A 19,956-nucleotide genomic window follows, 5' to 3' on the forward strand; every position below is an offset into this window, starting at 1 on the left:
AGTGGGTGATGTGGGAGGGCGGAGGGACGAGGAACAGTGTGGGTCTCATTCAGTTTCTTATGTGTACATGGAGAAGAGCCCAGAGAGGTCAGCAGTACGTTTCCGTGCGTCTCCTGCCATGGGGATGATGGATGCTCCAGAGCTGTCCTTCGCCTGGGGCCAGGGCCCGGCTCAGAGCTGAGCAGCCAGCAGGCCTGGTTTCTCCGGGCTCGGCTCGGGTGTCCGCAGGTATGCAGACAGAGCTAGATTAACACGTCTCCGTCTTCTGCTGTGGCTGCAGTAAATCTTTACAATGCTGCTCTTCCCTTGCCAGGGACTGTTAAAAAAAGGCTGTCAACTTTCTCTCCTTTGCTGGCTTTCTCTCTGATATCTTCTCTGAGAAGATTAGCGCTGCTAATCATAGTAGAGACATTCCGTGGGTGCCGAGAAGCATTTACTCTGAATTTCACGTCCTCTGATGACAAGAAAACTTTCGTCTAGGAGCTTGAAGCTCAAGTTCTTTCTAGAAGAGAGTTTACACTGTAGACCCAAGAGCAGGAAAGTTATACACAAATTTCACAATCTCTATTTATTAAAAGTTTGATAGAACTCATTATTTTCCTTTTCCTGCTTTTTAACCAGATTTTTCCATTTCATTTATTTTTCTTCTGCTAACTTTTTATTTACTTATTTACTTATTTATTTATTTATCTTTTTGAGGCAGGGTCTCGCTATGCAGTTCAGGCTGGCCTTGAGCTCACTCTGTAGCTCAGTCTCCTCTCAAACTTATGACGATCCTACTGCCTCAGCCTCCTGAGTGCTGTGATTACAGGCATGCACTACCATGCCTGATGCCTGCTAACTTCATTTTTAACTTTCTTGTCCTCTTTTTAAAATTTATTGAGTGCTACATATTATATGTCTTTTCTTTCTTGTTCTTGTTCCTTTTAATTTTCTACTTTCCATTTTATTTTGGTGCCTCCTGCCTTTTCTTGTGCTGTTGCATTCCAAAAGATGTTCAAAACTCACTTCATTTCTACCCATAGTACAGAATTGTCACATCTTCGCCCCTCAAAGGGGTCCACATGGCTCACTCTCCCATGACTTTGCTTCCGTTTCCCCCCTTCCTTTCCAGCTCCCCCCAGACAAAATGTGAAAACCCTGAAGGATGGCGTTAGCCTCTCCTGAGCAAGGAGCCAAGGGTGGACCACAAGCAGTGGTCATCTTTCTGGGTCACCTGACCCAAGAATGAAGCCAGCTGAGCTCCTTGTCCCTCGCATATTGCTCTGGTCCTCCTCTCCCTCCCTACTGAAGGTGTACACTCTATTCTGACCCAGGCCCAGCTGACATGGGGCCCCTGCCCTCCCTGGCTCAGAACCCACATATATCCATTCAACATTAAATCTTTACCAACAGCAGCACTGCATAGTGGTTACCTCCAATCTCCCCCAGCCTGTTACTTCACCCCAAGATCTTGCCCAGGTTGAGGCCAGCTGCATCCTCTGGAATCTTCAGTAGATCCACTTTACCCTGCCATGAAATGAAGCCCAGACTTGAACTTGCTCCTGGGGATGTGCACATCTCAGCCCCTCCCCTCTTCCCTTCAGGGCCTCCATGCCCTTCCTTGAATAGGCCTTGCAGACGAGAAAGCTGAAGTTTTCACCAGGTGATCATAGGCCATAATAAGCTGCGTTTCAGCCTCCGTAGACTGGAGCTGAAATCTAGCAAAATCACCGTATATGAGGATATGCTTAACAACTGCTCTCATAACTATAACTAGTATTACTTTTAGACAATCCAACTCAGGGTTTTACACTTACTAGTTATTTATTTTGGGACTGGAGATCTGCATGAGGAGTTGAGCATACAGCACCATTGAACTACGCTCCCATCCTGAGTTACTTATTTTGCCAGTTCTCTAGTACCTAAATGTTGCATTTCATTGAGTTTCAGTGCTCTCTCTCTCCCCTCACACACGCACACTCCTCCTTGCTCAATAAAAGCCAGCGACGCCACACACCGTTCTTAGACAACCACCTGGCCCTGTCTGCTTCTCACCATCTCTCTGAATGACACACATCCCCGCTTCGTTTTTGTGATGCTAGGGATTGAATCCAGAGCAAACACTCTGCCAGTTAGCCACTGCCCCAGCTCGTGACCCTGGCTTTTCTACCCAAGGTGCTGTGTGCTCGTCTCTTTGTTCCTTGATTTCCCCAGCTTTGTGTCGCCCTGGTTACCTGTCCTCCACCCAAAAGGCATGGACCCTGGTGCAACAACTGTGGGACACCAGAGTGTGGAGGATTCTTCAACAAAAGTCGACACTGATAGACTGGACAGTGTTTCCCCTTGATCATATTTCAGTAAAAGAGACAATAATTTGCCCCCAAAGTTAAAAAAAAAAATCTCACTAACTGCTACACCACAGCCAAGCTCACAGGACCTCTAAGTGGATTATTTCTGAGTTTATCCTAATCCTCACTGATTTGTGTTTAAAAGTCTTCCTTAGTAAGGAATCATTCTTTTTTAAAACCGGGCTCAGATTCTTCCATATCCCATCCGGGGATGGAGAATAAAGAAGGTCCTCATGGAGGCGGCGCTCTCAGTCCCTAGAGTGTTTCGACGTCTGGTGCTGAAAGCTCCAGAGACACACCAAACCAAATCTTCATCAACAGGATGTGCAGAAGCAGAGAGTGGGTTTGAGCGAAGCGTAGAGCTCCCTATTTTGATTGCAGTGGGTGAGTTTAATTCCAGATGGTATTTCCTGACCAACTGCTAGGAACTTGGACCTCAGCAGCATTTGTAGTGACTGCAGCTGAGATCTCAAAATAGCACGGCCGGCCGAGGTGGAGGTTTTGTGACTTTTAAAGTTACATTTCCCTACACCCCGTCTTTGCTCCTCACCCCGCAAGGGCAGGAGAAACCTCCGGGGCTGGCAGGGGCCCGACCTTGGAGGCAAATGCCAATTACAGTGCAGCTACCAGACCTCGCGCTGGGGACAAACGCATGCGTGCTGGTGGAGGCTGTGGCCGGTAGGTCTCAGCCCCTGCACCTGTTTCGGATCTGTCGCACAAGCCCATCATAATTTTCCTTTTAAAGAGGGGGAATATTTATTGATGGTGCAGCTGGAGACAGCCACTGCAGGACTGCAGGAATCCTCTGCTATGTGGCGACACCCACTCCTCAGAGCGGAGCAGGGAGGGACAGACCGCGCTTAGAAAGCGCTTGTGGTCCACGGGGCAGGGCCGGCACCCGCAGGCCAAGGGGCCTCGCAGCTACCCCCGGAGAATGGACTCCGCACTCAGAAGGAAAGGCGTCTGGATCGTAGGCAGCGTGTGCCTCCTGTCGTCTTCAGTCCTCTGGCGGCTGCTCCGCTCGGTGATGACGCGAGGAGGCCCCGGGCAGACGCCCGCTCTGGAGGATGCACAGGTAGTGAAATCCCTTTTAACCTAGACGCGCTCCTTTCGCAGTTCTGCTTCCAGCTGGGCAGGGATGCTGGTCCCGGGCGATGTGGTGCAGGCCCCGCCGAATCTTCGCCCAGGACACCGGCCCAGGAGCGGCCAGGACAGCAGTGGCCACATTTCCAGCCCCTGCAGTGCCTTTCAGGGAACCTCCAGGCGGCCGTGCCTGGTGTATAATGAAATCGGTGATCTATTTTTAGGTGTGAGAGCTAAAAGTAGCATCCACATTACTTCCATCCCTGCCTTCCTATATGCCCCTAGTTCTGAAAAGAAAAACCGTAGGGAAAACTTACAGCTCCTGCTCCTCTTCTGGGGGTCTGCGGCAAAGGGGCCTCAGAGGAGTGTGCAGCCCGTCGGAGTCCGGGCGCAGCCTGTCAGGGTCCCCCTAGCTGCTGCGCTGTGGATTTCCACGTGAGGCTGCAGCTATTCCAAGAATTCAGTCAACAGCAGAAGTCTGGAAGAAGAGAAATAATTACTATTTTAAGGATTTTAGCACTTTCCAAGAGAGGGGTATTTATGTCTAGGGAAACAAAATCCGAAGGGAAGTAAAATATTTTATGACATCTTACTTAAAACAATTTTTTTTTCTTGTTGTTATCTTTCTCTCACCACTTTTACCTGGTCTTCAACTAAGACCAGAAGATTAATTAAACCATTCCAAGATGTGCCGGCTCTTTCTACATCTTTAATTCTTTCATCAGTTAGCATATGACTATTTTTTAACAGTCCTAGACAGTTTAGAAAACATTGCAAAAAGTGGTCTGAGTCACTGTTCCGGTCTTTTCTTTCATTATCATCTGCCCCTTCTGAGACTACAGTGGCATTTTCCCCTCAGTTAACCACCCCAATGAAATTTTATTTACTTTAAATTTTTTAAAATTTACTTTATGCAATGCTGGGTTCAAGCCCAGAGCCTTTCTCTTATTCGGCAGGCACTTTCCTACTGAACTTCCCTTTTCATGAAGTTGTATTGCCACAGATAAACTGCACACCTGTTGCCATATTCTATGTATATGTGCACTTCAGCCATAACAAGGACAAGAACCGATTTTCACCCCTGTGGGGTGCTGTTGCCCCTTTGTCAATGCATGATTTCCAGTTTTAAAAAAGATTTCTCTGGAGGAGGCATGGATGCTATGCCCCGATGCCTGTGTATCCATGCCTCACTGACGTCTTGTTCCTCGAGAAACCACCAACTCTGCCTCTTGGCGTTGCCGCGAGAACTCAGCCACGAGTCCTGCGTCCCTGGTCACCCTGCGGCTTCCCGGTGGGCCTGCTGCGGTAAGCGCTCACCGTCAGATGAATCACCAGATCTTGGCATAGTTTAATCCATCATCAGATCTTGGTGGAGCACAGGGTGGAAGTGGTGGGAGAAAACTACAACGATAAAAAATTCAAAGTAAGATGTCATAAAATGTCATACCTCCCTTTAGGTCTGACCTAACATCATGGTTAGTCTACATCTTCAGGTGTGGCCATAGCTGCCCAAAAGTTAATCTTTTCTGACTGTTTCACATAGCCCCTATGGAAGATTCTAAGACAGCTACATTTCTTCTCTGGGAATTGCAAGGGTTTCATCTTCCATGTGGAAAAGAATGTGCTGCTGAAACTGTGAGGATGTGGCTCTTCTGTTTCCCAGTGAAGATGACTGCAAAGAGCATTGTGGAGATGTATTTTTAAAGATGTTTTTGTGACTTTTTAGCTGAAAATAAAAATCTCTCTTAAGTCAGATTTTACAACACGTCCTTTTAACTTTTCCCATTTTAAATTATTATTTAGAAATGTTGGCAGCCTATGATCTTAGAAATTTCCCCAAGTACAGCAGTTTTAGGAACTGTCTTTCATAGCGACATCAGAGTTCCCTTTGTAATGGTAAGGTACCCTGTACCCATTTGGAGCATAAAGTGATAGAAAGGTTCTCAAATGCACCAAGTATAGCTAGATCCCTGCCCGTATGCAGCTCAGGGTGCTCTAGACCAACCATGCAGATGAGGCCCATTGCAAAATAACTGAAATTATGATCACTTCATATCTTTTCTGTTATTTACTATAATATCAGGAAATTACTTTATCTCTGAAAGTAAAAACAATATTGTTAAAACTATGAATGAGCAAGTCAGGTCTGGATTCATAGGCTAGAGAGTAGTTAACATACTTGACAATGAGATTCCTAAATAGAGTTGACCAAACTATGTTCCTCTCCACTAACTTACATCATTGTGGTTGTAAAATCTACATTTATCGCTTGGTGTTTCCCAGACTTCAGTTTGTCACAGACTGTTTTCATGGTTTTGCTATAAAGTCGGTCCCTGTGTCCAGGGTAGATTCAACCAACTGTGGATTGAAAGTATGTGGAAAAAGGCTGTTGCTTTGTCTCTCTCACCTAAGCAACATGGAATACCCACTACTTACTATGCATTTATACCGGGTTCAGTTTGTAAGTAATCTAGAGATGATTTAAAGTATACAGGAGGAAGCGCGTGGGTTCTCTGTAAAGGCCTAGGAGGAGTCCTGGAACCAGCCTCCCTGGATGCTGAGGGACCACTGTCCTTCGTGTTACTTTTGTTCCCATAAGCATTTTCACACATCAATTCATTTAAATCATTTTCAGCAGAAGCAAAACAAGAGTAAAAGCACCGTTTTGATGTATGACCACAAATCATCTAAAACCCCTCAAAATCGGGTACCCCCAGTCAGCCTCTGGACACCAGGGCTATGTCCAGGGCTTTGGCCTGTGGTCCTCCTATCCCTCTTCCTCCTTTTCTGGCGACAGAGTGGAGACCAGAGAAATGGCGAGGAACAAGCAGCCGCAGTCTTCTCTCTAGAGAGCAGGCAGAGAAAACTGGCAGCGAGAAGAGTTGCTGTAGACATTGCTGTTGGGAAGAGTCGCTCCGGGTTCTTCTGCGCCCAGCTTGCGTCTCTGTAGTGCCGCTCCCAGATTCCTGCCCAGAGCAGGGCCCGAGGGAGGCCCCTGCAGGTGCTTGTGCTGGGAGTTGGCCCCACGGCCTGGGTATCTTGAGAGATGGAGAAGGAAGGGAGCCCAGGGAGGTCTCCCCAAGTTGGCCCTCGTGGGCAAGGAGATGGGTGCACCTCTGCCCCCAGGCTCCCACGTGCCATCCTTGCTGGTCAAAGATAACGGGGCCATTAGCATTCCCAGTGGCTTGCGTGTAAGTGCCAGCTCCCAGGCGGAACGCTCCCCGAGGCTGGAGAACTCGAGGGGAAAGGCTTCAGCCCACACCTGCAGGGTTACGGTTACCACAGCCATGGAAGAGCAAGTGTCCAGCAGCCAAGGAGAAGATGCCCGTAAAGTCTCACCGGCAGCCTCTCAGGCAGGTACTGTGATAAAGCAGTCATCCACTGCCTTAATTATGAGGTGGAGCAGGGCTTTGACCTCAGCAGTGGGGCGCGCTTACCCCTGAAAGCCGCTGAGCATGGCCGCCACACCCGACTTCCCGCATCACCCTGGGATGTCTTGTTAAAGAGTCATCACAGGGCCCCAGCCCAGCCCCTGCGCCACGGGGCACTCCATACCCTTATGCTTGGTGTTGCAGTGAGCAATATCTGCCCTGCGCTATATCTCCAGCCCCACCTGCTGCAGAGTAGCTTGTAGGGCCAAGTACAGAGCTACACTCAGGGGAGAGGGCTGCAGCGGTCACGGTTACCAGCGCTTTGCTCTCTCTGGCTTGAGCATCCATAAGCCCTCTGTCTTCTTACACGCAGAGATAGCTTCTGCGAGGATGTCTGGTGCTCCTGTGATGTGTGTGTGTGTGTGTGTGTGTGTGTGTGTGTGGTTCTGCAGATTGATCCCGGGGCTTCTGCACTGGGCTATATCTCCAGCCCTTCCCTTCTTAATTTTTAGTTAAAATATGAGCAGTGAACAAGGATGCAAAACTGGGCCTGTTCTTTTAGTTTTTATTCAGTTTAAGGCTCAGACTAATGAAATTCTGATAAGGGGTAAGTATAAAAGTGCACTAGAAAGATAACATTCTCATTCATAAATGTGTTTCATCAGCCTATAGCAGAATAAGTATTCGCTTACATCATTACACCTAGATTCTGTCTTAATATACTCAACCCGTAATTACTGATCCCCACTGCTTGAAAGATACTGCCTTGGTTGTGCCCAGATGATGACTCTAGTTTCAAGGACAAATACAGGAAGCTGACAGACACAGTGATTTCACTTATTAGCGGCGATGGCCTCAGGAAGAGGCAGAGTCTGATGAAATGAGATCAGGTCTCAGGGCATGTGTTCTGTATGCAAAGTGTTCTTTTCCTTTAAGTCGGGCTTGGCAAGCCATAGTTATTTAGAAACTTAGAAACATAATAAAAGTGAAGTCTCCTTTCTTCCCAGTGCTGGGATTGAGCTCAGGGCTTTGCATTTGCCAAGCCTGGGCTCTACCCCTGAGCTATAGTCCTCGCCCCAGTTTTTACGTCCTTGAATCCGTCTTCTCAGTTACCTGTTTAGGTGAGGCCTGTCACCCAGGTGAATTATTTATTCACTCATTCTGTTTGATAGATGCGTACACAGTCCTCACAATGCGCCAGACCTTGTTCTAAGTACTTTACAAATGAGAATGCAGCTCAGTGGCAGTGTTTCCCTGGCTTGAGCCTCAGTAACATAACCCCCCCAAAACCTCCCCCACAGCGGCACACCCTTGTCACACCCTCAGGAGGTGGGGCCCCCCATTGGTTGTGTGGATAATGATTACACTTCCATTGTTTACACGGTGCTTATTGAACCCAGGCACGGTGCTAAGTACTTCCGCTACAGTGCGTGTGGCTCCCCACCCCAGCCCCATGCAGTTGTCAGCGTTGTGTCTGTTCTGCAGATGAGCAAGCTGAGGCTTAGTTAGGGACTTGCCCAAACTCATGGCCCTGTGGTAAATGCCGTGGTATTTCTTTCTTTCTTTTTTTTTGGTTTTTCTCCGATACCGGGAACCGAACTCACGACCTTGCGCTTGCCAGGCAGGCGCTTTTGCCTCTGAGCTAAATCCCCAGCCCCTCCATGGTATTTCTTTCTGAATAGATTAGCTTGTCCAACATGTGAAACAAGTAGTCAGATTTTTTGAAAAGAAGTTAATTAGGATTTTAAAATACTTTATTTCTTAGAGCAGTTATAGGTTCATAGACAAATTGCAAGGAAGATACCCAAGATATGCCATGCATGTGGTCTGCCCTGTGGTACGCACAGCCTCCCCCTACCAACTCCGCCACCCGAGTGACGCCTTTGTTACAACCGACAAAACTACATTATGGCTTAGGTAAGGGTTCACTCTTGGGTTTGTACATTCTGTGGGGTTTGACCAAATATATAATGACATGTGTCCATTACTACGGCAACAAAATAAAAACACAAGAAACACTGAATATTTGAAAACAAGCTGTTATCACAATGAATTTTCTAAGTACTATTTGTTCGAGCTGATTGTTTTGATTGGTTGTTTGATTTCTTTATGCACATACAGCCAATTACAAAGTCTCTCCCAGCCCTGGAAATTTGAGGTCGGCTCCGAAACTGCGATGTAATGGCGCCCTCGAGTGGGCAAAAGTTGTAAAAATAAATTCAACCGTGCAGTGACACAGCATTAGGAGTTACTTTACTCATTTATTGATTGGTGCTGGGGATGACCGTTCTTTCCTCAGCCTGTCAGAGAACAAATTTCACCTGCGACTTCCTTTTAAAAAAATCAGTCAATCAATCCTTAATTTATAATTATTAACATGTATTAATTGTTCATATTAATGAGGTTTAATGTGACATCTCCATGCATGCATACAACAGGCACTGATCCACTCCAGTGTCCCTTTATCCACATTATACACCCATGCCAATGTCTCTGCATCACTATTCTACATTTACATTGACTTTAAAAGATTCCACATATGAGAGAGAACACACAGTATTGTCTTTCTGGCTTATTTCACTTAATGTAGTGTCCTCCTGTCCCATCCATTTTGCTGCAAATGACAGGGTCTCACTCCTCCTTATGGTGAATGATGCTCCACTGTCTATGTATACACACTCTTTATCTGCTCCTTTGTTGAGTCCAGGTCTTAGCTATTGTGAATAATGCCGCAGTGAATGTGGGCATGCACGTAGCTCTTTGGTACGCTGATTTCATTTCCTCTGGACATACACCAGGAGTGGGGTAGTTGGATCAGATGATAAATCTACTTTTCATTCTTTGAAGAACCTCCATTCTGTTCTCCATAGTGGCTGTAATAATTCACATTGCCACCAACAGTGTATAAAAGTCCCTTTAAATATATCTTTTATCTCTCTTTTTCATTCCCCCTGGAGTGATGGCAAGATGTGTTAGTGTCCCCACCCCTCCACTGTCACCTGAGGATGTGCGCAGATGAGGTGAGCTCTCCTCAGGGACTGCAAAGAAGAAGGAAGGAACTCTATCCAGTCCAGTGTGAATGAGATCCCCTCTAGTACCAAGATTGTAGATGTCAGCATGCCTTGGGAAACCAGAAGCCTTAAGCCCATGTGTAACGGTGGAGTTTTAATGTTCGATGTGCCTGGAAACCTCACCGCATAGGCCACACAGAACGTGAGCCAAGGCAGGGGCTTCCTATTTTATTGGACAAACACTACTCAGTATGCCACAGGTGCCAGGTAATGCACAGCTCATTCAAATATGCTGCAGAGAGAGAGTACCAAGAGTCATAAGCTCTGAAATTATGACAGGTGTCATCATCAGTATAACAAAGGGAGCAGGGAGATTCCTTTGGTGGTGTCTGGAACATCTGTCTATTATATATATATATTTCAGTGAATGGCCTGACCTGACTTCCCCAGCTAACAGGTACCACAGTGCACCAGCCTCACTGTCCTTGTTTTGAGAGCTGTCACTTTTTTTTTTTTTTTTTTTTTTTTTTTTGGTTTTTCTCCGTTACCGGGAACCGAACTCACGACCTTGCGCTTGCCAGGCAGGCACTTTGCCGCTGAGCTAAATCCCCAGCCCCCGAGAGCTGCCACTTCTGATAAGCTAAGGAGGCCACACAACTGCAGAGCTGTGGATGCAGTGAAATTAGCCACACCCAAAAGGAGGCCTGGGGATCCACCAGGCCTAACGTCTAGCTCTTAAAGTGGCCTGTGTGGGCCATTTATCTGTAAGCATGTGGCAGAGCGATGTGATCCCAACTTTCATTTTTGTTCCCAGGGTTTTATTTACTCCTACACCTTTTCTCATGCGTTCCCCTCTTTTATGGCTTTTGTAATCCTTCAAGGTCAGATTCATTTCTCTTCACAGTTGATTTTCACCTGACTTCCCCAACTTTCGTGGGTCACGCGGTCCTTCAAGTGCACTGTTTAAATACTCCGTGCCATGAGCTTTGGCTGGTTTTGGCGTCCTTTATGAAACCTATTATGTAACAGGCAAATTAGCCCCTCTGAAAAGCTAGAGCTTTCTCTCCGGGGGCGTCATTCTCAGGATTTCTTTGTACCCTTCACATGAGAGATGGCCGTTCTCATTTGTGTGCTAGTCAGCAACACATTTTTACGTATCATTTCCTATCTGAAGTCTTGAAGGGAGGTTAATGATTAATAGATTTCTTTCAAGTGTTTAGACAAAGTAATGAGCAAACCAGCCTCTGTAGAGAAGCATATTTAGAATGGCACTGACTTTGCATAATTTTTCCCTAGAGTTTTCAGGCAGGTATATTTGAGGGGAATGCTAATCATTTCTGGATATTAGAATCAATGTTAAGCGGTCAGCATCGTGGGGCAGGCCTCTGCTTTCTCTGTTCACCTTCAGATCACAGTATCAGCACTGGGAAAACCCCTGTGTTCCTGGGCACTCCCCACCACCTCTGAAGAACCGGGCAATCCGATTCCCTTAGTCCAAATTTCTCCGTTGGTTTTCACCGTGAAATGGCTCTAATGGAGTGAAAAATGGTCATAGTGATAACCGAAAGGCCCTGCCCAAATTCCAAAGCCCCTTTCGGAATCCTTTTAGGAAGAATAATTTAAACGTAGTTTTGTTTGGGTTTGATATAGTCTAATCTTGGATAGTTACTAGTTTATGTGTGATGCAAAAACAGTCATTCAGCACAAACTGGAGCCTTATTATCTACCAGCAGCCCACGCCCAGTAAGGGCAGCACTAGCCCTCTCCATGCCTACGAATAGGACCTTTAACAAGGTCCCTGAGTGATTACAGTTCACACTGAAGTCTGAGAAGCATTACAATACTCGTGCCCTCCTGCAACGGAAAATGAGGGGCTGACAATCATCTCCCCCTCCAAAAAAACCTGCTGGAAATGGTAATATTTACAGTTGAAATTGTGAACATGTATTTACTGAAGTTATATATATATATCCATGTATGCACAACTACCTATACCTTGATACCTATGTGTCCAGAGCATATGTGTGTATAGTGTATATAGTGTGTGTATATTGTATGTGTATGGGGTGTGTGTGTATAGTGTGTGTATATGGGATGTGTGTGTATATTGTGTGTATGGGGGTGTGTATAGTGTGTATGCATATTGTGTATATGGGGTATGGGTGTGTAGTGTGTGTGTATACTGTGTGTGTATGGGCTGTGTGTGTGTATAGTGTGTGTGTTTGACGTATGTATGTGCATGTGTTCTCCCAGGGGTCTATCAGGCTATTCCTTGAGAATCAGGCAATATCCTTTCTTGAACATTTTAAAAGCACATTTTTCTTGATAAAATAAATATGTCTAATTATAGTTCTTTCCATTAGGTTTCCCAGGCAGACCAAACACAGAACTTGTCCCTGGGCCAGTCAGATAGGGTGGGGGGGACATGCGCAGTAGCACATGCCCCACCCTCCTGGCGGGTCTCAGTCGTCCCCTGGGAGGCGGGTCTGGACACTGAGTTCCCTGCCCATTGCAGAGGAGATGGCTCTGTGACAAGGCGCCTACAGACCGCGCATCATGGAAATTCCTTGGTCCGCCTTTGGCACAAGGCGGCAGGTGGTTTGATTGAAAGCCCTCTGTGTGCTGAGCAGAGGAACAGCTGCGAGATTCTCTCTTGTCCCCAAGCCACTCCTGCCAGGTGCTTGCTGGCAAGGGTTTACAGACATGAGCGAGTGTGGCAGGAGAGACCAGGTCCCACTGGTTCTGCTGTCCCTAGCGTTAGGGTAGCTTTTTGTTCACAAGTTCTCAGGCTCAAGTGGAAAGGTCCTTGCTCTCTGGAGCTTGGGGTCCATGTGGGTCTCAGCACTCACATTTGATAACTGGCCTTGACTGGGAGCAGGTTCTGGGGTGCTCTGATGCTTGTTACTCACCATATTATTCACCTTATTATGAGACTACCTGGAAATAAGCACCACCTGGTGTAAATGTTCAGAGTCCCAGGCCCTCTGGGACCCTAACGCAGAAGGTGCGTGAGTGGGAGCCTGTATCTGTGGTTCTTGTTTTGTGTTTGTTTGAACCCAGGGCCTTTGAAGTGAGCTACATGCCCTGCCTTTTCCTTCCCTCCCTCCCCTCCCCTCCCCTTCCTTTCCTTTCTCTTCTCTAATTTTTGACACAGGGTCTTACTAAGTAAGTGGCCTGGGCTGAGCTTGAGCTTGTGGTCCTCTTGCCTTAGCCTCCCACAAAGTGCTGCGATTATAGGCCTGCACCATCATGCCTGACTGGAACTTGTATCTTTAATAACCAGCAAAGCCACTGGGTTACCATCCAGCTCACAGTGCTTCTACATCTTTTATCAGGGGAGACCCTGCAGCAACTAAGATGATATGGTGTAGCTGCCGGGACTTGGTTAGACTATCAATCAATCAATCCATCAAACTTATTGTGTATGTAAACCTTAAAATATTTGCCCTCTTTCCAGGCTGACTCCTCTTACAGTGGAGTTAGTCTTGTGATCACTTATGTTTCTCTGTCTGTAGAGTGAGGCTGACAACAACCCACCTCTTGTATGCTCCTCTGTTCTGAGTAAACACTATCCCCCTGCACTCTCGTGAGATTCCTGCTCCTTCCGTTGCTCGCGTGTTTCTGAGGTCTCTGGGTCTATGGAGATTACAAATTCATGGACAGTCACAGGGACTGTAGTTTTCATGTACGTATTTCCATTCCCACCATAACTCTATCCTTTTTCTTGGAATGAGGAGGTGGCCAGGGATGGTACCCGGGGTCGCGGTGTGCTCAGCACACGCTCTGCCAGAGCTGCACCCCACCCCTAACTCTATGTTTGCATCAGTTGCATCAAGTCTGGAGAAGGGAATGCACTGTGGGAGGGAAATCTTGGTTCTCTCATCCCCTGCTGAGTGGAGAAGACTTCTCTGGTAGAAGGCTAGTGTCTTCCAGTTTGTTACGACCGACCTAACAGGTAGCCAGGACAGCAAAAGTGGACTGTGTAGGATAAAAGCCAGTAGGTTAGACATGATCAAGAAGGAGATTCATGGAGTGGGGTGACTGGAAGAAGAAATGAGTTGAGAATCACTGCTTTGTGAAAAAATACACAGAAGGGCATTCCTCTGAATAATTATAATAAAGCAAACTTTCCTGGAAGCTACTAGAGAAACAGCGTGAAACCCAGCTCCTCACTACCAGCCCTAAGCCAGTCTGCAAATAGCTGGAGAGCAGGTGGGGACAAGGGTCAAGGAAGGCTGCAGGTGGAGGAGCTGAGCCAAGACTTAGGGGAGAACAGCCAAGACCGAGGTGGAGGGGAGCCCAGGCCTTATGCAACCGAGGGTCACCCTCCGGAAAACGCAGGCACCGGTCCAGTCCCTTTGGCCTGTCCTGTGAAGCCTGCCTCCTAGACTTTCAGCTTTAGTGGAAGACTCAGTGCTCTCCCTAACTGACCCCTGACCCCTGACCTCTGCACCAGCTTTGCCAGGTCTCAGTTCAGTCAGGCACAAGATGTCCATTAAGGTCACTGCAGAGCTGGCTGATGACCCTGGCCGAGGCCAGCATCCACTTGCACAGACTCCATGTCTGTATTTGGGGTCCTGGTGGGCGCTTCTGTGACTTAGGACTTTTGCTATTCTGCTCAAGTCAGAAGAGATCACTGAGTACTTCCTGAGTACCCCAACATTCACGGGTAGCTATAGAGGAGGCTAGAGAAATACGAATTCGTGTGCCTTTCATGATTAGACATTGACCTATACAAGTGAATCTAGCTTGCTGAGGGGGCATGTGAAGCATGGGGTTAGGGCAATTGCTGTCATCCTAATATTATTGTAACTGTTACTCTAGGAGTCTCACATTTTGGAGAGGTTGAAGCATCTGGTTACATGAATGAGGAGGCAACTAAGACTGGACAAATCTAGCCCGGGTCTTGGAGATGAATCTTTCAGGGGTGTTCCGTGGGGGCAGAGGCGCTGGCCCAGGTGACCTGCCTGGCTTTCTCTGTTCTCATTCAAGTTTCTACACAAGTGGAGCCTGGCTGCCTGTTCCCTTCCCCACTGTGGATAGGGACACTGTTGAGGCCATGTATCATCATGGTGACACCCTCTTCGTGCTGCCACTTTCTCATATGTAGCAGTCTCCTTAAAACTGCAGAGCCAAGCCTCCAGGTACTATAACCTGGATGTGCACGGTCCCTCAAAGCCCAATGTGCTGCAAATTTCAGCTCAGCTTGGTGGTGTTGGGAGGTGGGGCCTAGTGGGAGGCCTTAAGGTCATTGGGGCGTGGCCTCAAAGGGGGCCTGTTTTTCTCTTTTGCTTTTTTGACCCTAACGTGAGCAGTTTTGCTCTGCTGCACAGACATACCACAATACCTTGCCATAGGCCCCAAAACAATGGACTGAAATCTCTAAAACTGTGAGCCAAAATAACACTTTTCTCTTTATAAGTTTTGATGATCTCAGGTATTTATCATGGTAACAGAAATCCATCTAACCATGTACAAATCAGAGTCACAAGGAGTGGCACCCATTCATTCCATGAGCTGTTTCAGTTACTTTTCTTGTAGCTGAGACAAAATACCTGACACCCAAGGTTAAAGGAGGAAAGGCTTATGTAGCTCACAGTCTATAGAGGTTTTCTTCCATAATCAGATGGCTCCAAGGCAGGGTGGTTTGGCGGAGGAGAACAATCATGGCGGGCAGAAAGTAGCAAAGCAACAAGTAGGGGAGACAAGATTCTGTCCTTTATCTATTGTATCCAGACTGCTGGGATTAGGGTAGCACCAACCCAGTCAGTGGACTGATTTAGCAATCACACACCCTTAATCTCAGCATCACACACTCTAGAGTCAGCCACCTCCAAAAAAGCCCAAGCCTGAATGAGGCTTTGGGGGACATCTAGACACAAATCATATGATGAATATTCACTGAGCACCTAGTTTGTTGGTGAGGGAGCGAGGGAGATTGTATGTAGTGAATAAAAGAATCAGCCCCTACCTCTCAAATTGCACAGAGAAGTCAGCTGGGATTGGAAAGAGTGCTCAGATTAAGCCAAGAGAGGTATTGGAGGAGTCCAGAGCAAGAGGGCTTTACCTAATCTGTAGGGATTTTAGGGATGAGCTCTTTGAGCAAGTGAAGTTTTAGTCTTAAGCCTGAGGTGTGGAGAGGTTTAAGGCCAGGTGGCATCGCGGAGGCTGTGGAGATTCTGAGCCAGGGAAGGAATGTGGAGAGAGAAGGGCAAGGGCTGTGGGTGCATAGCTGCAGCCTTTTCAGATGAACTTAACTGGGGTCAGAGAGGGGGGACCCTGAGAAGCCCAGCGCTGAGACCCCAAAGTGCTGCCTGTTTCCACCTCCAGGTAATGTTCCTCCGTCTCCTGCTAATGTTCCTCTTATCTTCGGGTCCTCTTAAAAGGTAGCTCTGTTAGTCCCAGGCTTATTTCTGGGACTTCTTAGAAATGAAATTATACTTGGTACTGTTTCCCTTCCCTCTGAAACTCCTGTTGCTATATTTTTAGTGCATTTTGAGGAGAGTGAAAAGCATGACTTACCTCGTTTTCCATATAACCTCTTCTGATGACTAGTCTCTTTAAAAGACTTTTTAAAAAGGCTATCCAGCCTGAATTAACTTTTCTGTAAGGAAAGGTCTTTCGTGGTTTATAAATTTTAATGCTGAATACTAACCGCCAGGATATTCTTGGACCACAACCAGGGGCTTAAGCGGCCTCCTGTAATAGCTGAAAGAGGCCAGCCTGACCTGCACCTGGACACAGGGTCCTTTCATCCTTCACATTCAAAGTCATGACACCTCCCGGCTTCAACCTTAGGACATCAAGAATTTTCTTTTAAAATCCATTTCCTGGAAACAGGCCTTTGCTGGGCGGATGGATAATTTTTCACTTCATGTTTTCTTAAGGTGCATACATTCTATTTTTCCCTCTTGCACATAAGGAGGGGAAAAAACCAGGGTGTGGAGGTCCATGGCAAGGGTCTCCTCTGTATGAAGTAATACAGGCCATTTCTATCCCAGATTTTAAAACACTTCATTAGCCACCAGGGATTTCACACTGCCCTATTCATTCCCTGCTCCTCCTCTGACACTGGACTGATTCTTTTGATGAAAAGTGCTGAGTAAGAAAATGTTGCCTGCAAATTAGCCTCTCAGATGCCCGAGCCTCTAACCACGTAGGAGCTGCTCTCCTCTTGTGCTATGTGGAGTCTCTGATGCAGTGGAGGAAAACTGGAGTTTTGAGACTTAGCGCCTTGCCCTGTGCTTTCTTCACCCCTTTCTCCCACTACCCCCCTGGATTAGAGTCGCTCTAAGCTGACAAACTGCATTTCTGCTAAATTAAAAAAGATCCTTCTCTGTGGCCGTCCATTGATAGAGACGTCCCTCTACAGGCCTGGAGGACTCAGGGCCTGGCGCCACCTATGGGAGAAGAAGAGACATTCTTTGCATGGACTCAGCCGAAGGAGGGCAAGCTGGCCTTCAGCAAATCTGCCTCCTTAGGGGCATCTGCATGCAGTGTGTGGCTCACATCCACAGCTGGTGTCTTGATGAAACTCATCCCGGCACTTTAGCCATAGCCAGCTGTCCATTCATTCTTGCTGCACCGTGGCCAGTTACTGGGAGGACTCCAGATAACACAGTTGTGAAGGAAGGGTAGTGGGTTTTCTCAATGACGCGGCACTTGACCACTGCCAACTGCATTTCTTTCAGGATGGAGGTATGAAGTGGTCCTAGACCCGTGGTTTTTCTGGAAGGAGTTGCTTGAGTGGCCCTTTGTGGTTCTGTAAACAGGGGAAGTCACAGAAGCCGTTGCCTCTGAGGTGGTGTCCTTTGTGTTTGTCAGAAACCCGTCTCCCGGTGGCGTGGGTATGTAAAAGCTCAAAGATGTCCTAGAAAGCCATGAAATGAGACCGTCACTCCCTCCCCAGTGAGGTTCACAGTTATGAAAACACATCTGATGGACTGAGGGCTGTGATCTGGAAAGCACCCTGAGCAGCCTGGAAAGAGGCTGTCTTTTTGGGAGCCGGGCCTGGCCCTGCCGTGGGCAAGTTCAAAGACGGGCTGCCGGACGCCTGGGCCCTTTCCCCATGAAATCTGAATGTCGCACATACGACGAATCATCTTTAGTATATCCAGGAAGTATTTGAGGCATCCTTATGTGTATTGTTTCTTATGTGTATGTTCTTTATGTGAGCCTCTAACTTTCCAGGGCACCCTGTGTTTTTATTTGCAAGGAAACAGGGGCATGGCCTATCAGTAAGGCCAGCCCAGGAAGTGTACTTTGTCACAAGAGTGAGCTAAAGGGCTGGGACGCTGGGAGCCTGAGTGCAAGCATAGATGGTGGGTCGTGACCCAGAGGGAGTGACGACAGCTTTGGAGCACTGCGCTGTGCATTCGAACTGCAGCCAGCAGGCACGTCCTTCTCCTACTGGGCTCTGTGGTGGCAAAATGGAGGCAGCATCTGCAGGACACTTGCTGTCACCAGCTCTTCCCCTGGGTTAGAAGCAAGGCGAGCTCCTGGGGGCTGGGAGCGGGTTGGTTGGATTCAGCAAGACTGAGGTGCCCCAGAGTCTGCAGAGTAAGAGGTGGGCACTTGAAGATCAAGAAAACCCAGATGTGAAATCACTTAAAATCCACACTGGGGAGGGGAAGTCTGCCAGGTGCAGAGGAATTTTGGTCACTGTGGTAACCAGAACAGAAGAAAAATACATTCGGTGGACTTGCAGGTGGCTCCAAGCCGCAGCCTCCCCGCAGTGTGCGTGACTGGGGAGCCAGAGGGTGAGGGGATGAGGAAAGACCCGCCCGGACACAGTGTGGGAGAGCCTGCAGATGCTGTGAAACAGGACGTGGCAGAAGATGAGGACGCACGCGCAGGCGGTCTCAAGGCCACAGCGGGCCGGATCAACAGAGCGATGCGTCCACCTCCCCGAGGCCAGCCTTGACCATGCATTCTTTTTAGAATAGCTCTCTCTTCAGACGATAAATACATGGTGAACATCAATTTGGTCGCGTAGAGGGCTGGAGATCCAAACCTCTCCCTTTCTGCAGAAAACAGTAAGGACTCCCTGTGTTTCACACATGAAAAATATTGCCAAACAAATGCAGAGCAACCAAGTGTACTACAGTTTGCTATCCTGTGCATCTGATGCCACTTGCTGGAACTTTGTTTTTAAAACTGTAGTACCTGGGGGGGGGGAAATATATATATATATATATATATATTTTTTTTTTTTTTCCTAGTGCTGGAGTTTGAGCCAGAGACTTATACACAGTAGGCAAGTGCTCTGCCTCTGAGCTACACCACTGGCCCTTGGATCTCTTGAAACTGGACACATCAAATGTGCTCCTTACCACCCCTGTGACCTTGGGCTCATTCCTTAACCTTTGTGTGCCTCAGTTTGCTTATTGTAGCCAGGGCTGTGGGGGAGGGTGGAGCACATAGAAAGAAGAGGTGCGTACTTAATAAAGGCTGTGCCAGGGCCATTGTGAGCTCCCTGTCAATGGTAGTTATTGTTAGCAATAGCAACAACACGTGACCCAACCATTTCTTAAAAACGTGTCCCAGTCTTGACCTATGAAATCAAAACTTCAGTCGTCTTGGGTCCATTGCAGCCCAGAGTGGCTCTTAGGCATTCTAAAATTTTGGAAGCACTGACTTATCTTCTGTTCTGGGGCCCGCTGCTCTCTGATGCGCAGGGTGAGGTTTGCATTAGGGACCTGGGGGAGAAGGTGGAGCTCTCCCTCCTGGGCTCCCTGCCCCCAGCTCGCAGGCTGCCCTTTTCCCTGGCTTTCCCTCCACCCTTCTCAACTTCCATTTGATGCTGGCAGCTTTGCAGGGCTTTCCAGAGTCCTGCTCTTTCTTTGTGGCTAGAATCTTAGCGTAGTGGAAAGTTTTTCACTTCTGAGGCTGAACTGTGGCTTCACTTTGTTTTACAAGGTAACAGGCTCTGCCTGTTAGTTAATGGAGCCAGTTTTTTAAGATGCCTGAAGATTGACAAAGAGATCAGAAAGGGCAAATGCCTTCTGCTCATTAGATTCTGCCCTTTCTGCCTGCCTCTGTCTCCTCTGAATCCACATAGAGGCCTTAGAGGACCACCTTTCAGATCACAGGATCCAACACAATTACAATTTGAAATCATTAGGTATCACAAAGTTGGTCTCTCCTGCTGGAAGGTCCTAG

General features: G+C 47.6%; 1 protein-coding gene across 6 annotated transcripts in view; it reads left to right on the top strand.

The window, feature by feature from the left end:
* The window catches only part of Mylk4 (myosin light chain kinase family, member 4), a 100,396-nt gene that overhangs the window by 25,539 nt on the left and 54,901 nt on the right, over positions 1–19,956 (top strand). Inside the window, exon 1 of one of the 6 annotated variants that reach the window (XM_013521848.1) lies at positions 2,504–3,405. The exons of the other annotated variants lie outside the window; for them this stretch is intronic. Coding sequence (XP_013377302.1) covers positions 3,265–3,405 — 141 coding nt within the window. The 5' untranslated portion in view covers positions 2,504–3,264. Of the gene's footprint in view, positions 1–2,503; positions 3,406–19,956 lie in introns of those variants that run through there. 6 annotated transcript variants of the gene reach the window in all.

Source organism: Chinchilla lanigera, unplaced genomic scaffold (genome assembly GCF_000276665.1).
Source record: "Chinchilla lanigera isolate Chin_1 unplaced genomic scaffold, ChiLan1.0 scaffold00064, whole genome shotgun sequence".
NCBI lineage: Eukaryota > Metazoa > Chordata > Mammalia > Rodentia > Chinchillidae > Chinchilla > Chinchilla lanigera.